General features: G+C 35.5%; 1 protein-coding gene across 7 annotated transcripts in view; it reads right to left on the bottom strand.

Moving 5' to 3' along the window:
• Nucleotides 1-24,456, bottom strand: part of LOC127834115 (ankyrin repeat and MYND domain-containing protein 1-like) — a 51,840-nt gene that overhangs the window by 5,564 nt on the left and 21,820 nt on the right. For 6 of the 7 annotated variants that reach the window (XM_052359734.1, XM_052359732.1, XM_052359735.1 and 3 more), the window contains 10 exons: nucleotides 22,651-22,752; nucleotides 21,189-21,296; nucleotides 20,313-20,444; nucleotides 17,338-17,445; nucleotides 15,497-15,662; nucleotides 12,701-12,890; nucleotides 8,466-8,495; nucleotides 6,603-6,681; nucleotides 4,978-5,053; nucleotides 4,541-4,656 (listed from right to left, as the gene is read on the bottom strand). In XM_052359734.1, coding sequence (XP_052215694.1) covers nucleotides 4,541-4,656; nucleotides 4,978-5,053; nucleotides 6,603-6,681; nucleotides 8,466-8,495; nucleotides 12,701-12,890; nucleotides 15,497-15,662; nucleotides 17,338-17,445; nucleotides 20,313-20,444; nucleotides 21,189-21,296; nucleotides 22,651-22,752 — 1,107 coding nt within the window. The remainder of the gene's footprint in view (nucleotides 1-4,540; nucleotides 4,657-4,977; nucleotides 5,054-6,602; nucleotides 6,682-8,465; nucleotides 8,496-12,700; nucleotides 12,891-15,496; nucleotides 15,663-17,337; nucleotides 17,446-20,312; nucleotides 20,445-21,188; nucleotides 21,297-22,650; nucleotides 22,753-24,456) is intronic. The other variant, XM_052359731.1, reaches the window with a different exon arrangement.

Raw genomic sequence — 24,456 nt, 5'->3', positions numbered from 1 at the left:
AATGATCTGTTTATTCAAAAATTGTTGTCCATGAAAACAAAATTTGCTGTAAAAATTTCAAGTGAATATGTACTTGCTTGAAATCAAATACCGGTACACACAATTATGGCAAAAAATCATCATTTGTTAAAATATAACTTTGCAAAGTTTGCATAAAGTAAATTTGACTGACTGGAGAAATGCATTAAAATGTAAAACACTAATTTAATATAGCCAAGCTGCAATATTATAATTAATGTTTGGTGCTGGGTGCAAAATGCTGAAACGAAGGAAACAGTGGTTAAAGGCATAGAAACATTTCCACACTCTTATCCCGTAAATGTTGCTGTCAACCATATAAATGCCACTAGCGCTTACCTAATTAACAATAATTAAATCCCCAACTCCCAAAATGTGCGCCTGAATTTGAATGAAAACACATGCTTAAAGTAAATCAATTTGACTGAACTTTTTTTTTTAGAATGAACAAATCAGCAACTCAGTTGAAACTTTTTTTGTGATCTGTAAAAAAAGTTTGAAAAAGAAACAACAAAAGCTAAAATGTTAACGTATACAATGTTTAAATAAATTAGTATGGAAATTTATCTATGTATAGTTTACAACATTTTATGATTTAGTTCATACTTATATGTTAACACTGCAAACTATGAGTTCTGTCCGTTTAAGAAAATTGCATATAACTACAACATTATCCATGGTGTGCAAATATTAAAGGGGAGTAACTCTGAAATATATACTTCACCAATGTTCACCTCAATACTTTTTGAAGCATGGCTTTTTATGGAGTCAGTGAGTGAACCCCCTTTTGACCCCTTTTTTGACCTGTTGTTCTTAGTTAACAGGTCAAAGGTCAAGGCTTTTATGCCCATAGAATGACCTGGGGTCAAGGATTTACGATGGGCAGATCCTTCCCGACTAAATGAGGCACATTTTTCTGAAACTGTTGCTGACTGGAAAATAATGAACATAAGTTATACTAAATAAACCCCCAATTTTTACAAGGGCATGTTTCACATCTAAAACAAAGTTGGATCCTCCATTTCCAATAGCAGCGTTGAGGGTTTTACCAATATAGTTTTAAATATGATTAGAAACAAACAATTTCTGAAGGCCTGTTGTAAGACTTGTCATATCACAATATTGATTATGGAAGACGCGGTAAATGCAGTGTTTGATTAGCACCCAGAGGCCCATAGGCAGTGAAACTTTTGGGGCCCACGCCCCAGGCCCCTAGTCAACCTTAGTGCCTACAACAACACCAGTGCCCAGTTGTTTTCACTCATTTAAATTAGCCTACCAGTGCCTAGGCTTGAAAGACATAAAATGTCCATTCATAAGCATAAACTGTCATGATAATACAGTGAATGCCACTACAACATAATAATTATTAGATTAAGAATTGAAGAAGATGAGTCATTAGATAAGGCTAAGCAAATAAGTATATATTCTTTCCTCACAGTCTAGTAGGGCCCCTAAAAGCCCACAGGCAGTTGCCTACTCTGCCTACTAGTAGGTCATCAGGAACTGGGGAAATGTAGGTCAACATTGTTTCAAAAACTCAGACTGTACCTGCAAACATTTTAAGAAGTCATTTCCATGTGAGAATGATTGGAATAAACCTTGAAGCCATCATGCCTTTTTGACACCAAACCTGGCAGATATTATACGCCATTCATGAAAAACTGATAAACATATACATTTTACTGGTTATTGAGCAGAAATTCTGCATGACAAGAAGATGCTGTGTTCAATAAACACTGATGCCCCTGGTGGAATAAGCCTTGTCTATATGTCAGAGACAGTCTTAAACTTAAAACTTATAACCATATTGAACATTTCTATGTTATACGTTAATTACAAAAAGCAGGTTAAATATGAATTATCGCTTCCTCCACTACATAGCACAGTAATCTTAGAAAAATACACGTGTTCACTTTTGTTAGTTTAACATGTCAATTATGACCTTCACTATAGCAACAGTGGGTACCAGTTTTATCAATGTCAAATCCAAGCTGTTCGAGCATTCCACCTAGACTACCCATTTCATCATCGGCCTAAAAACAAGTTAAGCACTTTGTAACTGTTGCTGGTCTTTTTTTAATGAAATATATGCATAATATTGGAACCTTGCCCTGGGAAAACAGGGCTTAATGCACGTCCGTAACGTGTCGTCCCAGATCAGCCTGTGCAGTCTGGAAAGGCTAATCAGGGACAACACTTTCCACCTTAACTGGAATTTTTTTCCTTTTGCTTAAAAGAGACTTCCTTTAAACGGAAAATTCCATAAAAGTGGAAAGTATCATCCCTGAGCCTTCACAGGCTAATCTGGCACGGAACTTTACGCACATGAATTCCACATGTTTTCCCAGAGAACCACTAATTTCATATCTATTCAAATCTAATACATAGACCACAAGCACACAAATGCACAGTAATTTAAAACGCCCACTACGTCAAATAATACAAATGGGATGTGCTCTGTGAAAAGGGAGTTTAATGCATGTGTGTAAAGCGTCATCCCAGATAAGCCTGTGCAGTCCACACAGGCTAATCAGGGACAACACTTTCCGCCTTATTTGGATTTTTGCTAACAAGAGACTTTCTTTAAAATAAAAAATACCATAAAAGCGGAAAGGGATTCGTCCCTGATTAGCCTGTGCTAATTTGGGACGACACTTTACGCACAAGCTTTAAACCCCCTTTTCACAGAGCAAATGAAAAGTATTTGCAGTAATCTGTTCTTAATTTCTTAGTCATGCTATCAGAATGTTGACATCAATTTAATGGGAACAGACAAACTTCAACAGAGACAGTCTCTGTATGGGAACACATGTTCATGTACAGTGTGATGACAAGGTATCAAGAAAGGTGGGACAAACGTCTCAGAGCTCTTGAAAACTTGGGGACATTTTCTATACTTTTGATATACAAACTAATATAACAACTTCACAAGTTAATGTTGTTTAATTTTGTTTTTTACTATTGTGTGTATTAAACGATTAAGAAACAGCATACACATTTATTTTACCATCAAACACAAGCAAACTAAACTCTTTATACTATAACCTTTTCAGTTTCGGTCACAGAATTACTAAAACTGTAACCTATTGTAAATTATTTAATAACATGTTATGCGACAGAATGCAACCAACTCATTTTTTAATTAACTAATTATATTTTTAAGCTTTGGTCTTTTGTTAAGAGAAAGCATTAATTACAGTTAATCGGAACTTTTTTGCAGTAGACAATACATTCTTGGAAAACAAAGATAACTACTCCTCAATAAGGAGAAATATCTTGAATGCAATAACAATTGGCCAAGATGGTAGCATCAATATTTGATTCAACCAATAACAAAACAGGTCAAAACAAAAGTTTGATTTGTACTGTGTAAATTTAGAGAAATTTTATATTCATACCTGATATGTTTTGGCGCAATTTGGACAACTCATTTAACACATTTTTGTTTGACATAAATTGCATCTAGAGCAATATTTGCAACATTTGTGAAAATTATGAAATTGCAATTGTGTGGCCTCACAACAACATAAATATCTATCAAATTTGTTATATTTGAGCTATCAATACATACCAAAGTTGTATGTGTGGTAAGAAGAAAATAAATATATCCTTTTTTTACAATCAATAAACAGGTAGTGTATCAAAAATGTTTCCTGATTCCTGAAAACAAAACCAAAACTACAGGAATTAATCAGTAAGCTCTGCATTCCCAGAGTGAGGGTCACTTCATTATGGTCTGTCTTTAACCCTTTGCATGCTGGGAAATTTGTCGTCTGCTAAAATGTCATCTGCTGAATTACTAAAATTAGCATCAGAATAGCAAACAGTTTGGATCCTGATGAGACGCCACGTTTTGTGGCGTCTCATCTGGATCCAAACTGTTTGCAAAGTCCTTCAAAATTCGGTTACCGCACTGAAAGAGTTAAACATGTTGGGCAACAGGCAGATCCTTAAATTGATTCTCATTTCCTTGTTTTACTTACATTTACTCTCTTTCGATTGTTTAACACTTACAATGATACTCTTTCCCTTGTTCAACACCTACATTGATTCTCTTTCCTTTGTGTAACACTTAATCACTTAAATTGATTCCCTTTGCCTTGTTTATCACTTACATTGATTCTCTTTTCCTTGTTAATCACTTACATTGATTCTCTTTCCCTTGTTTAACACTTACATTGATACTCTTTCCCTTGTTAAGCACTTACATGGATACTCTTTCCCTTGTTTAACACTTACATTGATTCTCTTTGATTTTGTTTAACACTTAAATTAATTCTCTTTCCACTGTTAAACACTTACATTGATTTCCTTTCCCTTGTTTATCACTTACATTGATACTCTTTCCCTTGTTTAACACTTACTTTGATACTCTTCCCCTTGTTTAACACTTACATTGATACTCTTTCCCTTATTTTTCACTTAAATTGATTCTCTTTGCCTTGTTTATCACTTACATTGATTATCTTCCCCTTGTTTATCACTAACATTGATTCTCTTTCCCTTGTTTATCACCTACATTGATTCTCTTCCCCTTGTTCAGTTCGGCCACTGTCGTTTTCTTGCCTTTGTCTGGGTTGGTGGCCGGTGTGGGGCTGTCCCCTCTTTGTTTGGGGCTGGAGCTACGTGATCGACCTAGAAACAGAAATAAATGTCAAGGTGATCAAGATATTACTATGCAAGGTTCAAATCAGTTGATAAAATCTGTTTCAGCCATTGCTTCTATCAATTTAACACTAATATGTTGATTGTTTTGCCAAAATTGTTTATTCAATATTGCAGGATAAATAGAATATTGTGTGTCATTGTGTACTTGATTTAATCAAACTTGTCTCAGGAAAGCTTGCATGTCGAGGCACGGCCGTGTAAACCTTTCTTTAACTCGTAGGATAAATCCAAGTACGTAATGAAACTAACATAGTATTCTTTTTAACATGACAAGAATTTATAACTTACCCCCTATGCGAATGCACTCCTCTTTATGTCTGAGGTTCCATGCCTTCAGCTTGCACACCTTGCTACAGTAATACACCTGCAATAGTCAGTAAGTAGTAAACTTGCAAATGAACACTATTATAAGTGACTGAAATAGTACATCTGCAATAGACAGTTAGTGATTGCAAAAATATACATTTAATTTACAGTAAGTGACTGCAATAGTACACCTGCTATGGACAGTTAGTGATTGCAAAAGTACGCATAAAATGTGAGTAACTGATTGCAATAGTGTCCTGCAATGGACTGTAAGTGACTGAAATAGTACACCTGCAATGGGCAGTTAGTGATTGCAATAGTACGCATAAAATGTGAGTAACTGATTGCAATAGTGCCATGCAATGGACAGTAAGTGACTGAAATAGTACACCTGCAATGGACAGTTAGTGACTACAATAGTACATCTTAGAGGACAGAAAGTGACTGCAATAGTACACATGCAATAGACAGTAAGTGACTGAAAATGTACACCTGCAATGGACAGTTAGTGATTGCAATAGTAGACATGCAATATATGTAAATGACTGCAGTAGTACACCTGCCAATGGACAGTAAGTGATTGCAATAGTACACATGCAATGGGCAGTAAGTGATTGCAATAGTACACATGCAATGGGCAGTAAGTGAATGCAATAGTAAACATGCAATGGACAGTAAATGATTGCAATAGTACACATGCAATGGGCAGTTAGTGATTGCATCAGTACACATGCAATGGAAGTGACTGCAATAATACACCTGCCAGTGACAGTAAGTGATTGCATCAGTACACATGCAATCGACAGAAAATGATAGCAATAATACATCTGCCATGGGCAAAAAATGATTGCAATAATACACCTGCCATGGAAAAAAGTGACTGAAATAATACACATTAATGGACAGTTAGTGATTGCAATAGTACACATGCAATGGACGGTGAGTGATTGCAATAGTTCACATGCAATGGATAGCAAGTGGATGAAATAGTGCATGTAAAATTGACAGTAATTGATTGCAATAATACACCTGCAATAGACAGTAAGATACTGAAATAGTACACCTGCAATGGGCAGTAATTGACTGCAGTAGTAAACATGCCATGGAAAGTATTTAACTGCAATGGTAAACATGCAATGGACAGTAATTGACTGCAATATCAAACATGCTATTGGCAGTAAGTGACTGCAATAGTAAACATGCACTGGACAGTAAGTAACTGCAATAGTACATCATAGTGGACAGTAAGTGACTGCTATAGTAAACATTCAATGGACAGTAAGTGACTAAAAAAGTACACCGATAAAAGACAGTATGGGATGACTGATAATGAGGTTTATAAGAAAGTAGTAAAATTCCACAATTCCAATACTTAACAAATGTACATTTTGAACATAGTAAAATTAGTATCCATACAATCCATAGGCCTTGTTTATCGTGAATACATGTATTAAGTGAAGTTATGTCTTAAACTTGTAAATTTACAGTGAAATTGCAACAAAAATATAATGTCTGTTTTAGAACTTAAATAAAAACAAACATACTAAATGAAGTGTTTAAGAACACAATACAATACAACGCAATAGTTATAACACAACTTGACCTACCTCCTTGCATCTTGTACATGCAGCCAGACGAACAAACACAGAGCGACCGCACTGGTAGCAGTATTTAAACAGCGGCTTCCTAAACAACAAAAACAAGTGATACTTCATTACCATGGCAACCTCAATCTTATTAATTTGACAGCAAATTGACAAATATAGGATTAAAGTAATGAAAGTGTCGTTTGGCAACATCATAAAACAAATTATAATCACACTTTTTTCATAAACTTATTCAAATAGCTCTTAGATACTACAATTATGTGAATCTTGACTTATTTTCAATGGTAACAATTATTTTTCTGCAACTCAATGACACATACAGGCTTGAAGTAGCCAACATACTGCAACAATATCAGAAAAATAATGGTTTAACATCTCCTTTGGTTTTAATACCTGTAAACGTATATTCTTGTAATTACAATAATACCTGTAAACTAAAGATTGTTGTCATGATATGAATACCTGAATATAAAACGTGCATTCTTGTAATGTCTTAAAAACCTGTAAACTATATAACATTCTTGTAATGATATTAATACCTGTCAACTTCATTTATTGTTATAATATTTATACTTGTAAAATAACCTTCTTGTTATTATAGTAATATCTGTAAAGTAACATTTTTGTAATGATATTAATACCTGTGAACTTATTTTATATTCATGATACTTAAAAACTTACAGTCTACTTGTCAATATGCCAAACACACCACCACATCAAAATGCATGATGATAGTAATAAAACTATTGAATCACTTTATCATCAAATTAAAAAAATATACTAGTGTTTTCATTATTGCATACAGTTTGCCAAAAAGACAAATATCTCATACATTTTATTTCCAAAACATACTTTGTTAAAAGGTAAAGTAAAAAAAAAATACATTTTAAGTTCTAATATTAGATATATTGGAACTAAACTACTAGTGACTACTATTTCAAGCTTACATAATATATATCACTACCAAGGTGTGCTTTCAACCACCAATAACCATGAGAAAATTTAGATCACTAAAAACAGAATAAAATACGGTTGCAAATGAAAAATGTTTTCAGTGTCTTATAATTTAATAATTTTTTTTTTTTTTATCTCAAATAGAACTTTAACAATATTGGTAATATAAAAAACAAACAAAAAAACTACTTTTTTCTTTGAGTTCTAAAATATTATTTAAAGTAATTTCTAACAATTTGAAAATAAACATGCTTTCTTTTTAAGTATGTTTGTATGCTAGCCTGGAATAATGTAGTTCACATTATTTTATAACTTCCATTCTTCAAGAATAAGTTATAGTGATAATTATGACATTTAAAACAATTGCAACTGAATTAAAGTTCAAATATTACTGAAAACTCAACAAACAAAATACAACTCATAAAATGCAAATACAACTTTACTATTAAGATTTATAGAACCTAGAAGAATTCTATCAGGAGACTATTTTAAGGCAATATATGTAATGCAATGCAAACATACATTATAGAAGTCATTGAAGCTCACAAATACCCCCGCATTGGCTTGTTTCAAGCAGATCCAATAGTTGAGTTTTATAAAAATTAATATAAAATTGTGTCGTTACCTACATCACATTGGTAGCATACAAAGACAAACATTTCATTTCATAAATTGCTCAAGGGCACATAACTCTGCAACTAATAGTGTGATTATACACACAAATAATTTAAATATCCAAAACTTTGTGACAGACCAAACTATCTCAACCGAACAACCAACCAACCCACTGACAGAGTGATTCCAGTAAACCCATGCACCGACTTTGTTTGCAGGGCTATAATAATCAGAAACCAGAAATGCAATAAGGGTATATATGTACCATACATGTGGTAGAGGATTGTTATATACCTGAATGTTACCCGTTTCTTCTTGGAATGTCTGACAGAATAGGAATTAAAGAGCAATAACACACAATGAAATATCACCCACGCCACCTAGACGATGCCAAATAGTTTATTTAGTACTAGTATTTCATTCCTATTTAAAGGAATAAATTTTCACAACAGAAAATCCATACTTCTGTTTACAGACTTTAAGACAGGACATATTATTTTAGTTACCTTTAAACACGCAGTAAATATTAAGCTGAATACATTCTTGCTAGTTGCCATTGCTTTTTGTAAAAAAAGTTACAAATTCACTTGAATCCTTTTTTAAACAAGAGATGTGTTTGTCAGAAACACAGTGCCCCCTACTGCATCGCTTTGAAGCCATATATTTGACCTTTGACCTTGAAGGATGACCTTGACCTTTCACCATTCAAAATGTGCAGCTCCTTGAGATACACATGCATGCCAAATATCAAGTTGCTATCTTCAATATTGTGAAAGTTATGACCAAGGTTAAAGTTTTGGGACAGAATGAAAGAGTGACAGAATGACAGACAGACATGCCAAAAACAATATACCCCCAATCATTTGATCCGGGGGCATAAAAATTCATACTTGAAGTTGAGACCCATGAGACTTCTATTAAAAACAAGTAGAGATGTTAACTTCAAAACAAACTGTGTTCTTAAGACATCAGACTTATGAGGCGCAAGCTGATTGTTTGCCAAATTTGACATTTGTATGACCTTGACCCTTATGATCTAGAGACAGGTGAAACATGCATAATATTGTCTCACCATTTATGAAAAGTTATTTTAAAATTGCTTCATGAATGAACACTTTTAAAGGCGGAGAAGCTCTTTTATTACCAAATTTGACCAAATTGTGACCTTGACCCTTGTGGTAGGTAGACGCTAGTAACATGTGATACGCATTCTCCTTGTGGTAGTCATTTGTGGTAAGCAATTTTTTAAGTGCATAATGAATAACAAAGTTTCTGTGCAGACATGGTGTTTGATGGCTAGATTTGATCTTTTACTTCAAAGTGTGACCTTCAACTTTTAGGTAGGGAAACAAGTGTCTCCTCATTGCAGTCATTTGTGGAAAGTTATCTTATAATTGCATGATTAATGAGAACTAAAAAATAAATAATGGAAATATCTTTTCTACACAAATTCACCAAAAGGAACACAATTTTATCCATGTCCATAGAATCAGGTCGCCCTGTTTCTTAGTATTTGAAAAAAAAGTGCACACTACCCTCTACCTACCTACCCGCCACATGTATTACTCTAATCGAATGATAAAATAAGGGATCATATGTGACAAAGCAAACCTGATTCGCTTGTTCAGGTCAAAGCGAACTCTCAAAGCATGGTTGCTTCTAGTCAGTCTTGTAAACTCCGAATATGTCATACGGTGCACAAGTGAATGTGTATAAAAGTCCCTGACAAATCCAAACAGACAAAATGAGCAGCTATCTGGGATAACTCATGCATTTTAACTCTTTCAGTGCTGGAACCAAATTTTGAAGGCCTTTGCAAACAGTTTGGATCCAGATGAGACGCCACAGAACGTGGCGTCTCATCAGGATCCAAACTGTTTGCTAGTCTGATAGTATTCTTTATTTATTTTTTTTGAAGAAAATGCTAATTCTAGAAAATCAGCAGACGACATTTTAGCACATGACAAATTTCCCAGCATGCAAAGGGTTAAGTGTCTTCCATTATCAGCCTGTGCAGTCTGGATAGGCTAATAAGGGTCTACACTTTCCGCTTTTATAAGACATTGTGTTTAAAGAAAGTCTCTTCTAATCAAAAATCAAATCCAGTTAAGGTTGAAAGTGTTGTCTTTGATCAGCCTGTGCAGACTGCAATAGCTAATATGAGACAACACTTTACAAACATGCATTAATTAAGCCCTGTTTTCCTAGAAATAGGCTAAAATATCCACAGGGACATAAGATGACAACAAAAGGACCAGTATTATTAACATATTTGTCTTTTGTTTAAGACATGGTCCTGTATGCATGTACCACAGTATGTACTATTGGTAATTTTTAAGCTAGTCATTTTCATTTATAATCATTTTACTGTTTACACAATAAAATAATAGCAATTTACACGTGCAATTGTTTTCATTAACACTAAGTATAAGATATTCTGGTTACACACTGCAAGTAATCATTCAATAGTGCCTATTACACCTCAACTGTCTTACTAAAACACAACTTTAAATCATCATATTGTGTTTAATTTTGCTGCAAAATTGTTACTTGTCACACTTGTTTTAGTATGTTTCGTGCGCTGAAGGTCAGCCCAAAAAGTTGTATGTATCTTGAATAAACTTGAATCAAATTATTTACATGACAGACTTCAAACCAATGTTTGAACTAAAATTGATTAATTGAACTTAAATGCATTCTGTTACATCATACGCATGCAGTAATCTAGAGGAATCACAGTTAAAAAAACTTTCATGTTACCTTATCTTTGCAAACATTGGAGGTATAACTTTTATGTAAATCCACCTATATAAATTAAAACCCCGCAGAGATTCACATTTTATCAGCTGAAACATATGAGCCTTGTTCTGAAAAAAATGGGCTTAATGCAAGTGTGTAAAGTGTCATCCCAGATTAGCCTGTGCAGTCCGCACAGAATAATCAGGGACGACACTTTACGCCTTAACTTGATTTTCTGTAAGGAGGGACTTCCTTGAAACTAAAAATACCATAAAAGCGGAAAGTGTCGTCCCAAATTAGCCTGTGCGGACTGCACAGGCTAATCTGGGACGACACTTTCGCACATGCATAAAGCCCAGTTTCCTCAGAACGCTGCTCATATGAATTCAAGTCGAACTATGACTGACAGAATGAGATAAGAAAGCACAGCAGAATCCCCAAATCAAACTCACTGTTACAAATTTGTTTCATTCAAAAGCTAAAGCATTGCACATACAACACTCAAATGTACAGTTGTATTTTACATATCTAAGGAAAATGCAAAAAATAATGTTTGAGAACAGACTGTTTACCAGTCTATAACAACATAATAAACAATGGTCCAGTCAAAAGAGTGCATTGTCGTGTAAATGTGAATACATGTTTTGACTTTTTTTGCATTTTATGACAAAAAACATACCTGTCCTCAAAAGAGAAAATTGCAAAGTAAACATGTTCACATGTTTTTACTATTTTCTCAATCTTGATTCAACAGGTCATTTGTGTGTTAAACTTAAAAATATATAAGGGTATATGAACACAGGTAAAGTGTGTATGACTGTAGCTATATGCTTTATGGAATACAAGTGTATCATAAGTGACATTATCTCACCGAAACGTTATAACAAACCAAATAGAAATGTTTGTACATTCTCATTCCTTTGAACTTTACATATGCCAATGTTAAAACATAATTCTCTCTTATATATTTTTTTCCATTATTTGCATAACTGAAAAAGTCACAGAGCAGATTTCAAGCTGGCATTCTTTGTCCGAACCCTAATATACTACTAAAATTCTATGATTATTGATCTACCGTTGGAGATTAGGTACTGTTATGTAAAATTTTGTAATGGGTTTGGACGACGCCTGAAAGTCTAATAAATAAAGACAGTTATACAGTCATTTCAATTTATTTCCATTTGATGTGTTATAACCTTTCTTAACCATACATAAGTGGGACAAAATAGACCACCGTTGCTACGGACCAACGATACAAAGGCAATGCAAACAGTGCAATAACAGAGGCAGAGTACATATGTAACAGCAAATTCACCCGTAACAAACACTGTTGTGTGTCACTTACTTCTCAAATATTGTATCTTTATCACTGAATATCAAAGAACGCTTATAATATCGTATTTCTAAATCTGCACATGTATGGGGTTATAGCAGTCATGTCTACTCTTTCAAGACAAAACTAAATTCTTGTTAACAATTCGCCTTTAATAAAAATCTATTATTTAATCAAATTAATATGTGTTGGTAATTCTAAACTGTAAGGAAAATGCCAGCTTTTCTGAACTTATACGCATGTTAATATATATTTCACATTTATATTCATGTATAAATGAAATAAAAACTAATTAACATTTCTAAAAGTAAGAAATAACTTACACAACACATCTTATCTTGTATAATTCTTTTACACACTTTTGGCTAATTGAAAGACAAAAAAAGACATTCTATTCTTTTGCAATTAATAACAACTAATCTAAAACAACATAAACACAAGAAAAAATGTAACATACCTGGGCCCCTTAAACCCCTCCCCTTCCTCATCCGTAGGTGTGGACCCCAAGTGTGGCCCCTCAAACTTCACCATGTGATTGTCCCCAGCCGCCAGCCCAGCCTGCGTGCGTAGAAATTTGGGCTTCTTTGCATCCGGGGGCAACTGGGCCCCTGCCCCTATGTAGACAAACCCACTGCTTGGGCTTACACCTGCAAAATAAGAGCAATGTTTTGAAAGTTTGGGCCCCTGACCATATGTAGACAAACCCACTACTGTGGCTTACACCTGGAACATCAGAGCAATGTTATGGTAAGGTTTGCCTACTGGGTCTCTGCCCCATATGTAGACAAACCCACTGCTGAGTCTGGCGTCTTTGCTATGTGACTGCCTGAGAAGCCAAAAATGTTTTAAGAGCTATCATTACAAACTACTGAACTTACAACCAACAAGTTCAATTAAAAGTGAAAACTTAATAGCTTTTTTTGTCACAAAATGCAGATTAGGGTGGCAGCAGGAGCATTAAAGTTTATTTTCTGTTTAAGCGTTTTTCATTCTGGTATTTAGTAACATGTTGTTTATTTTGATTTCACATGGAAAATTGCAACTTTCTTTAATAACATCACTATCATTATGACACCTTTGCCAAATAGGCAAAACCTGAAAGCCCTGTAAATGAAACTTTTGCTTAACTTTTTGGATGACTTTTAAGAAAATACATGTGTAAATACATACAAAGGAAAATGAATTATCATATTATTATTATCCCCAGGCTTTTTGAAAAGCGTGGGGATATTGTGGTTATCTCCGCCGTCTGTCTGTCTGTCTGTCCTGGCCACTATCTCCTCCTATACTATTAGCACTAGAACCTTGAAACTTACACACATGGTAGCTATGAGCATATGTGTGACCCTGCACTATTTTGGATTTTGATCTGACCCCTGGGTCAAAAGTTATGGGGGTTTGGGTGAGGGCCGGGTGAGAGCTTTTTACTCCTCTTTTTAGGTTTTTTACTATAATTTCTTCATTTCTACACCGTTTCACTTCAAATTGATACTGAACCTCTCTAATGACGATAAGGTCAATCTCAACTATGCATGGCCCCATTACCAACCGTGGGGCGCTCCGCCCACATAGGCCACGCCCACCCAAAATTGCCTTTTACTATAATTTCTTCATTTCTACTCCGATTCACTTCAAATTGATACTAAACCTCTCTTATGACAATACAGTCAATCTCAGCTATGCATGGCCCCATTACCAACCCTGGGGCGCCCCGCCCACATTTGCCACGCCCACTTAGGCCACCCAAAATTGCCTTTTACTATAATTTCTTCATTTCTACACCGATTCACTTCTAATTGATACTGAACCTCTCTTATGACAATACAGTGAATCTCAACTATGCATGGCCCCATTACCAACCCTGGGGTGCCCCGCCCACATAGGCCACGCCCACCCAAAATTGCCTTTTACTATAATATCTTTATTTCTACACCGATTCACTTCAAATTGATACTGAACCTCTCTTATGACAATACAGTCAATCACAACTATGCATGGCCCCATGACCAACCCTGGGGCGCCCCACCCACATAGGCCACGCCCACCCAAAATAGCCTTTTACTATAATTTCTTCATTTCTACACCAATTTACTTCAAATTGCTACTGAACCTCTGTTATGACAATACGGTCAATCTCAACTATGTATGGCTCCATTACCAACACTGAGGCGCTCCGCCCACATAGGCCACGCCCACCCGAAATTGCCTTTTACTATAATTTCTTCATTTCTCCACCGATTCACTTCTAATTGATACTGAACTTCTCTTATGACAATACAGTCAATCTCAACTAGGCATGGCCCCATTTCCAACCCTGGGGCGTCCCTGGGTCAAACATGCGGCATGGGGATATGCGTAGGCCTCTGCCGCTCTATTTCTAGTTATTTTATGATTTGTTTTCTGGGCCCCTGCCCCTATGTAGACAAACCCACTGCTGGGGCATAAACCTGGAACATCAGAGCAATGTTTGAAAAGGTTATTCAAGAGATGATGTTTGACTTTGTAACTTAAGTTTTTACTCTGAAATAATAATTGCATAATTTGCTTCTAATTAGATATATGGGACAATATTTTCAAACAGTATTTTCTTTTTAAAAGTACTTATTACATTTTTTATCTGCTAAATGAAGTATTTATTTTTTATAAAAACAAGATATGTGTCCATATGGCACAGATATCCCCTTATTTCACACTGGTCTCAAAACTACACATACATAACAAAACTCATCCTTGAAATTCAATCAGACAGACTCACATACCTAAAATCAGTTAAATGTCTGAAAGAGTTTGCAAAAGAATACAGAGAAGTGTTATTTTAGAGGAACTTGTTCAGTCCAGGGCCCCTAATTTCGTCAAAAGTCAATGGACCAGAAGAAAACTTGAAATTGATCTGTAGGTCATGCCGGAAGACTCACACACAAACTAAGGTCAGTATCTGAACGTGTTTAAGAAAATAAATTTCAGAAAATAATTATTTAAAAGAAAATTCCTAGGTCGATGGTCCGTAAAATGTAATATGCTGTTTATATGCCTCTTTAAGAGCACAAAGAGCTGGCAAGGGATAAATTATTTTGAATCCTTTTTTGCATAAATTAATTAATAAATGTATTCGGTTATGATTCAAAACTTTAAATGCTTGGCAACATTTAAATTTAATGTAAATACAGCTAAGTTTATCTCAGTTTATTTCATGGGGTGTTATGATGTAAATGCTGGTGTGAAGATGGGATAAACACATTTCCCGAAGCCTTACTTCGTACACCATCCAGGTGCTCATCCTCCAGTCTTCTTTTCTCGCGCTCCACCGCTTTCGTCCGCATAATGTCACCAATGTGTTCTAGAAGCTTTTTGCGGTTGATGAACGTCTCCCTCTCCGCATGAGTTAACGCGTGGTATGGCGTCTTTGCAATGTGACTGTCCTGAGAAGAGAGAATATTTTAATAGAGATCAGTAGAAACACATGGAAAAACAACCACAAAGTTTCATTAAAAGTGAAAACTAAAATACTTGTTTAAATTGCAAAATACATAGGACTGGCGGCAGGCACATTTACGTGTATTCTTTCTAAAAGGGTTTTAACTCTCAAACATTTTTAAACATGAAATTCATTTATTTTTATTTCACATCAAAACTTGCACATTTCTTTATTGATGTCACTATAGGTCATCACAGCAACTGTAAAACAGGGAAGCCATTTCAATTAATTTAAATTAAAATTTTAGTTTAAACTCTTTGGATGACTTTTGTAAAAAAATAATTATGTAAATAGTAAATTTAATATTGTATTATCATTTTACAATTAGTTTTCCACAGTGGGAACATTTTTTTTCACACCATTTCACCAACATAATTCAGTTGAAACGCAACCCCATGAAACCCCATGAGTCTCAATCAGTGACTTCTCAAATACTTTGAACAATTTCTTACTGAACAGTTTCTAAATTTATGCTAATTGATACAATTTTAGATGTTTCCAATGACTATGAAAGGTGTGTAGAAAAAGGTAGTTATTCTTTGTGTTTTATAATATTAGATTCAGGTAAGCACAACAACAACATCGACAAACATCGTGCTAAAATGGCATTCAAAACAATAAACCCTAACAAACTTCTAAATGAAGATACAAACTAATATATACGTCATGAAAATCATAATTGTCTTACATTTATAGAATGTCAAAAAATGTGATTATCAAAGGGTCACAATTCAAAGAAATAAATTAAATGATAAATATTTTATTAACTGTGGTTCATTCAAAAGTGACAATGACCATTGACACAAAACAATGTACCGTTATCTATTTTGTCATCAACTTGCAGCTTCAAATGCATACAATTTTTCAAAACTGAATAAATCTGATTTCATGTCTTGATTTCTCAAACAATAGCTAACACATGCAAACAATATGACACCAACACATTGGAAGAGTTATGATCAAGATCGATCAAAATCCAGGCCAGTGAAACGATTACTGTGCATGCACAGCTATAGTGAGCACTTTTTTACCCAGATCAATTAACAATAAATAAATTCATCCAAGAACAACAAAAAAGTTTACCCTTCAAAATATAGCTCAATGTCTATAGCTATTAAACATGAAAGTCATTGAAATACAAACATTTACTAAGTACAAACATTTCTAAGAAATGTTACATACATGTACAAGAACATTTAGTATAGTAGTCAAATGAACGTTAGACACTAAGTACTGGTTCTAGGACCAGGAAACAGATTCCAGGGTCAGTTTCAAATAAAAAGTTAGTTTCAAATAAAAAGTAAGTACTTCTACTGCAATTGTGCTAAAGAAGTTTAAATTAAATGAATGTAAATAAATATATTAAAACAAAAATGGAAATGAGGCATTGTATAAATATAATATTGTCTACATTTAAGAATTACCAAAAGTCTAGCAACAAAGCAGCATATACATGCAAGATTATTCTACATACTTGAAAAATTGACAATAAAAATGCCATATCAAGAAACAATTAAAAGCTTTACAAGCTTTTCATATTTTCTGCAAAAAGAATGAAAATAAATACATTATTTTAACGCAAAAATACATAAAAAATTATGTTTCCATGTCGACCATACCTGGTGGAACATGTAGTAGGCATAGTCCACGACTGTTCCAATGTTCCTCTTGGGTCCGATAGCAATGGGAGCCAGCACATTGGCTCCAGCCATCACTAGCTTGTCAATCTGAACATAATACAAACATTACATAACTCTGTAAGTGCTTAGCAGACGACAAATTTCCCAGCATGCAAAGGGTTAAGCCTCTGGAAAGACGGGCTTAATGCATGTGAGTAAAGCGTCATCCCAGATCAGCCTTTTCAGTCCGCACATGACACATATGCATTAACCCTTTGCATGCTGGGAAATTTGTCGTCTGCTAAAATGTTGTCTGCTGAATTTCTGAAATTAGCATTTTCTTCAACTTTTTTCAAAGAATACTATCAGAATAGCAAACAGTTTGGATCCTGATGAGACGCCGCGTTCTGTGGCATCTCATCTGGATCCAAACTGTTTGCAAAGGCCTTCAAAGTGCGGTTCCCGCACGGAGAGAGTTAAGTCCAGTTTTCCCAGTGTGAGGCTTGTATATTTGAGAGTTGAGAACAAAACTGTTGTATGAGCTTAATATTTTCATATCAGATAGGGTACTTTCCTTTTAAACATGGATTTTATTTCTTTTTTTTTTTTTGGTAATTAATTTTTTAATGTTCGCTTTGTCTCCGTAATTATTAGATCGTAAAAGTGAATTCTAAAAAAATTCTCTGAAAGTAACCTCCTTTGAATAATTGCACCTTGACAGAGAATTTAATGAATGTTCACATAAACTTTTCATACATTGTCCCCTCCCTACGAAAATGGCCAATCTCAGTTTCGGCACGAAAACGGGTTTTGACATTTTCGCAATGGCAAAAAACGGCCTGCTTTTCCCGCGAAGAATTCCACGGTCCTTTCCAATCGGCTTACAAAGTTATACCATGTGAGGATTTGGCGAAGTTCGATTGGTTGGAACGAAAATTTCCAAACTAAATGTAAACAATTAAAAAAATATGAGAAAATTGTCTAACTCAAGCTGTACAAGCTTGAGTTAGACAATTTTCTCATTTTGACTACAGAAACAGTCAAACGTCACTGTAAACATAAGAACACATGTAGGGATATCTAAAAAGTCATAATACAAATTTTTAGCTTCATTCTGTAATTCTAAAAAAAAAAGATTTTTTTTTCCTTCTTCTGAAAACTTGTAAATATTGAGGTTGGCCATTTTTCCAGGGAGAGGACGCTACGTTCTCTGCAAATATATAAGATTTATACTATTACAACCATATGTTATTTACTCATTGTGTATTTGACCAAGTTCATTGTGCAAATCATAGTTCTGTTCTGATGACTGCCACTCTATCTATCTTAATAATTCAATGACTATGCTCTTCAAACTAAAAATAATTATAAGGTTGACTAAAATGGTAATGACTGTCTAAATAACATTAACGCAAAATAAATAAATTAGTTTGGCTATCTCAAGACACACATAAAACAAGACATGTGTCCATAGGGAACAGATGCCCACATATTTCACTTTTGACTCATAAATCTGATTGGGTCACAAATGCAAGATGTTTGAGATCAAATGTGACTTTTTGCTTTTAAGTGTGCCCTTGACCTATGAGGTAATGAGATGGATTTTGCACCTGGCACTCTTGCAGTCCCTTGTGGTTGCCATTTATGGTAAGTTATTTATAAATTGCATGATCAATTACACAAGTTACAGCCAAAACAGGCTGCTTAATGACCATATTTGACCTTTCTCATTGACCTCTGGGGTAATAAGGACACAGGTTTAATACATATGCTGTCTTCTCATAGTCATCAGTGGAAAGTGTTTTAAAAAGCATGACGAATGAAAAAGTTACAGTGAGCATCAGCTGTTAAATGGACAAATTTGACTTTTGACCTCTAAGTGTGACCTTGACCTCTAATGTAGGGAGACAGACTTTACACACTTAATGCTGTCTGCTTGTGGTGGTCATTAGAGGTAAGCTATTTTAATTTAGCATGATTCTTGAAAAGTTGCCATGCAAACAAGCTGTTTTATGGACATTTTTTACCTTTGAACTGTGAATGTGATCTTGTCCTTAGAAGAAGAGACATGTTTTACATGCTATAAATCATCTTATGATTGGTTACATTTTGTCCAAATTACATCAAAATCCATATTTATATAGCAAATGTATGGCTGCAACAGGATTAGTCAAGCTGTTTTGTGGCAGATTCGATTTTTGACCTTTAAATGTGACCTGTGGGGCAAGGAGACAGGTGTTATACACAACATGTTTTCATTTTTATTGTTAACATGTGTGCCAAGTTATTTCAAAATCCATAAATTATTGGCTAAGTTATGGCTTAAACAGGAAACTATGATGATGCAGACAGACAGACAGACAGACAGACAGGCAGGCAGGCAGGCAGGCAGGCAGGCAGGCAGGCAGGCAGGGCAGGCAGGCAGGCAGGCAGGCAGGCAGGCAGGCAGGCAGGCAGGCAGGCAGGCAGGCAGGCAGGCAGGCAGGCAGGCAGGCAGGCAGGCAGGCAGACAGACAGACAGACAGACAGACAGACATGCATGCATGCAGGCAGGCAGGCAGGCAGGCAGGCAGGCAGGCAGGCAGGCAGGCAGGCAGGCAGGCAGGCAGGCAGGCAGGCAGGCAGGCAGGCAGGCAGGCAGACAGACAGACAGACAGACAGACAGACATGCAGGCATGCAGGCATGCAGGCATGCAGGCATGCAGGCATGCAGGCATGCAGGCAGGCAGGCAGGCAGGCAGGCAGGCAGACAGACAGACAGACAGACAGACAGACAGACAGACAGACAGACAGACAGACAGACAGACAGACAGACAGACAGACAGACAGAGGAACAGTGGGACACCTTGATGTCTGGGACACCTTTATGTCTGCTTCTTTGTAGAGAGAGCATAATAAAAGAAAACCTATATCTAATAATTTCTTATTATACTGGGAATAAATGTCACAATGTACACAATATTTCCAGTTCTTACCAAACTGATGCGAGCGCTCATGGGCCGCCTGTGCTCGTAGGCTATGTTGGTGGCAGCACAGAGTGCGCTCCCCACACCGTGGGTCAATGGAAGACTGACATCATTGCCAAACACCAGCAGCTCATCAATACACTGAAGTAACAAGGACACAGTTACAGTATGATATGTGTAGAGAATACAGTGTCAGCCTTGCAACTGAGAGATCACTGGTTCGATCCCCATTTAGTGAACTTTCTTAAAGATCTTACTAAAGTCTTCAAATAATAGTGGCATAACAAAGAGTGTTTCCATTAGCTTGATTGCTTTAAATGTTACTAAGTTTAAATACAACATAACACAACTAATAAGTGCATGAGCCTTGTTGTAGGAAAACTGGACTTAATGCATGGGCAGAAAGTGTCATCCCAGGTTAGCCTGCACAATCCACACAGGCTAATCACAAATGACACTATCCGCTTATATGGAAATTTTCGTTAAAAGGAAGTCGTTCCTTAAAGAAAATCCAGTTTAGGTGGAAAGTGGTGTCCCTGATTAGCCTGTGTTGACTGCACAGGCTAATCTGGGATGACACTTTAGGCATAAGCATTAACCCTTTAAGCGCTGGAACCGAATTTGGAAGGCCTTTGCAAACAGTTTGGATCCAGATGAGACGCCACAGAATGTGGCGTCTCATCAGGATCCAAACTGTTTGCTATTCTGATAATATTCTTTGAAAAAAATCTAAGAAAATGCTAATTTAAGAAATTTAGCAGACAACATTTTAGCAGACGACAAATTTCCCAGCATGCAAAGGGTTAAAGTCTAGTTATCCCAGAGTGAGGCTCATAGCATTTTATTCAAAACAAATGAGCAAAATGTGTGATTTTGCTTACTTACCAAGTCATTTCCACTTGCAATACACAATGCAAGGGGAGAGAAACCATTGCAAGTAAGATTGGAGTTGGCTCCATGCCGCAGTAATAGATTCACAATCTGGGTCACATGCTGAAAATATGTGATATTAAATATCTTATTATTATATTAATAATTATATCAATTCAATAAATATCAATTCAATAAATATTTCATATACATCTATTGGTTAAATGCTCTTGTAATAAAAAATAGTGTTCCTCTTTAAAACATAATTAAGATTAATGGGGAACAAAGCTAAAATGAAGACATTCTAGAAAAGTAGTCAACAATACCGGTAGTTCAGTTGGTGATAACTCAAATTGGACCTTAGCTCAAGGAAGTTTTCAACTTCAAATCAAAACTCAGTATTATCTGTTGAGCTCTATCTATATCTTTGAAACCTTAAATACACTCTTCAACTGTGATCATAAACTTTAAAATGAGGTTCATAAATTCTGTTCAACTAAGTTAGTAGTATGAAGTTCATAGAAATTTCTTCGAAATTACAAACTCATTATCGGGAGGTGAATCCCCACTGAGGGAGCACTTTTTAGATCTTCCCCATAGGCACCAAGTCCTGGTTCTAGTCCCAGGAAATGGACTCAAGAGGGTTTCAAATAAGCCCTAGGCTTTCTATGCAATCAACTCAAATAAATAGGTTTTAACTTAACTCAAAGAAATGTACAACTAGTGACCTGAAAATCAATAGGGGTCATCTGCCAGTCATGATCAATGTACGAATAAAGTTTCATGATCCTAGGCGTAAGCATTCTTGAGTTATCATCCGGAAACAATTTTACTATTTCAAGTCACTGTGACCTTGACCTTTGACCTAGTGACCTGAAAATCACTAGGGGTCATCTGCCAGTCATGATCAATGCACCTATGAAGTTTTATGATCCTAGGCCAAAGCGTTCTTGAGTTATCATCCGGAAACCATCTGGTGGATGGACCGACGGACCGACAGACCGACAGACCGACAGACTGACCGACGGACAGACCGACCGCATGTGCAAAACAATATACCCCCTCTTCTTCGAAGGGGGGCATAAAGATAGTAACATGTAGTTTACAAACTCATTTTACTATAGCAAGCTAACATGTACTTTACAAATTCATTGAAATGTAGAATGCAAAACCATGTTGTTAACAAATTCATTTTAATATTCCAAGCAACCAAGTTAATGAAATTCTGTAAAATGTTGCAAGTCAGTACATAATAATTTAGAAATTCATAGAATTGATGCAAGTGAGTACCATTTTGATTAGAAATTATATGAACCATGTCAAGGGAGTAAAATAACTTAACAAATTATATGAAATGGCAATTGAGTTAGTTGTTACAATAAGTTCAACAATTTCTGCAATAAGTGAAACTAAGTACCACATAATGAATAAAACACCATGTTCAAAGCTAGAACTATCAAATGTAGGGAGTAAGTACCTTGTAGTTGTCATCCCGTGCACACGCTATTTGTAGTGGAGTGCGACCTCCCAGCAGCTCCTGACTGTCCGGTTGTATCAGGTCCCTGGACCATTCATCCATCTGTAGTGGGCAGCGCATTCAAAATTTAGAATAACCACAGACAACATTCCAATAGTTTCTTAGGAATGTATATAAACTTATTTATGATTCTGCAAGTCTTTTTCAGACAATTTTGGGAAACTTTCTTTGTTAAATAGGGAAATTTACCATGGAAAGATTTGTAAATTGGGAAAAACCCACATTATGTCTTAAAACTGGTTGAATTGACATTTGTATATTATTGTGTGTAATGTCATCTGCCTGATGGTAAGCATTTGATATACTGTTGTATGAACTTTATATTATTAAACTAAAATTAAGTGCGGAAGTATTGATTTCTTTATCAGTGAATTATTGACTTAAACATCTTCAAATATTGCACACTACATGTGCCGCCTATTTCATTTGTCACACACTTTGTTTTGAAAAAGGGCATTTTGCTTTTAGAAAACTAAATTGTTAATTGGCATTTATTAACAGCTCACTTATTTTCAATAGCAATCCAATTATAACAATTGGCTCTTGCTGACATCATACTGAAATGCTTCTATACAAAAACTGTAACTCATTCTTTTCTTGCTACAATCATTGTTATCTTCATAAATATGTCCGACAATTTTAGCCTTTGTTACAGGGGAAAATCTGGATATCAAGTAATTGAGAGTCATGAAAATTAATAAGTTTGCCAATGGCTATAAAAGACTTTGATAAAAAACCTAGTGTCAGAAAACTAAAAGAAACAAGCAAATTCATTGAATTGATATCCCCCGCTACTTCTCCTTATTGATATACATGTATATATATATATATACACCCTTGAAGTTTCATATTAATATCTTGTATAGTTTCTGAGATATAGCCATCAAAAGTTTGCGACAGATGTACGGACTGACAAACTGACGTACAGACAATGCTAAATCAATATCCCTCCGCCTTTGGTGAGGGTTAATTATGGTACTCCCATCAACCGATCACTGTGTTGACAGTCAGTTTTAAACCAAAGTATCTCATTTAGCTTTGTGGGGCAGTCATACAATAATTTCATGTTCCATCTTCAATACACTCCTTTAAACTTGTGCATTTAAGCTTGATTGCCGCCAAATACGTGCCTTGTTTCTTGTGAAGAACCAGTAATTGGTGTCTTAGGGTGAGAACTTTACCATTTTTTGCTAAAAAGAAACTTGAAAATGGTTAAATGCAACCAGCATGAAACCAGAACAGCTGGCAAGTGACTCCCAGTCTGTTTAGGTTTTATGCTGTTTGCTGCTCATTTGTATCTTAGTGCTAGACATGAAGCCTTTAAAACTTGAACGCAGTAAGAAAGGTCTTTAATTTAATTTGATGTTCTTGAGGAGTTCAAACGCATCAAAAAGCTATCTGAGAGGTAAAGGGTTAAGAACATAAGCGCAGTGGAGACTGAACTCATGTTTCAACTATGCCACAGGTACTCTTAAGTATACTTGAATGTACCCCCAGAGTATGGCTGGTTGCCTTCAAGCATATTACTAGTACCTGTGGTTCATTTTTTTATACTTATGAGTACCCAGGGTACTTTCAAGTAGTACATGTACCTACAAGTACTTGAACTAGACTAACCTTCGACCTGTCAATGTGACCTGATCTCAATATACTGACCAATAATGTGTCTAGCTGAAAATGACCTCAGTATACTAATCAAAGAGGTGTCAAGGCAACCTGACCTCAGTATACTGACCAATGACCTGT

This window comes from Dreissena polymorpha, chromosome 6 (assembly GCF_020536995.1).
Source record: "Dreissena polymorpha isolate Duluth1 chromosome 6, UMN_Dpol_1.0, whole genome shotgun sequence".
Lineage (NCBI taxonomy): Eukaryota > Metazoa > Mollusca > Bivalvia > Myida > Dreissenidae > Dreissena > Dreissena polymorpha.
The sequence above is the reverse complement of the archived record's forward strand: the minus strand, read 5'-3'. Positions and strand labels throughout refer to the sequence as shown.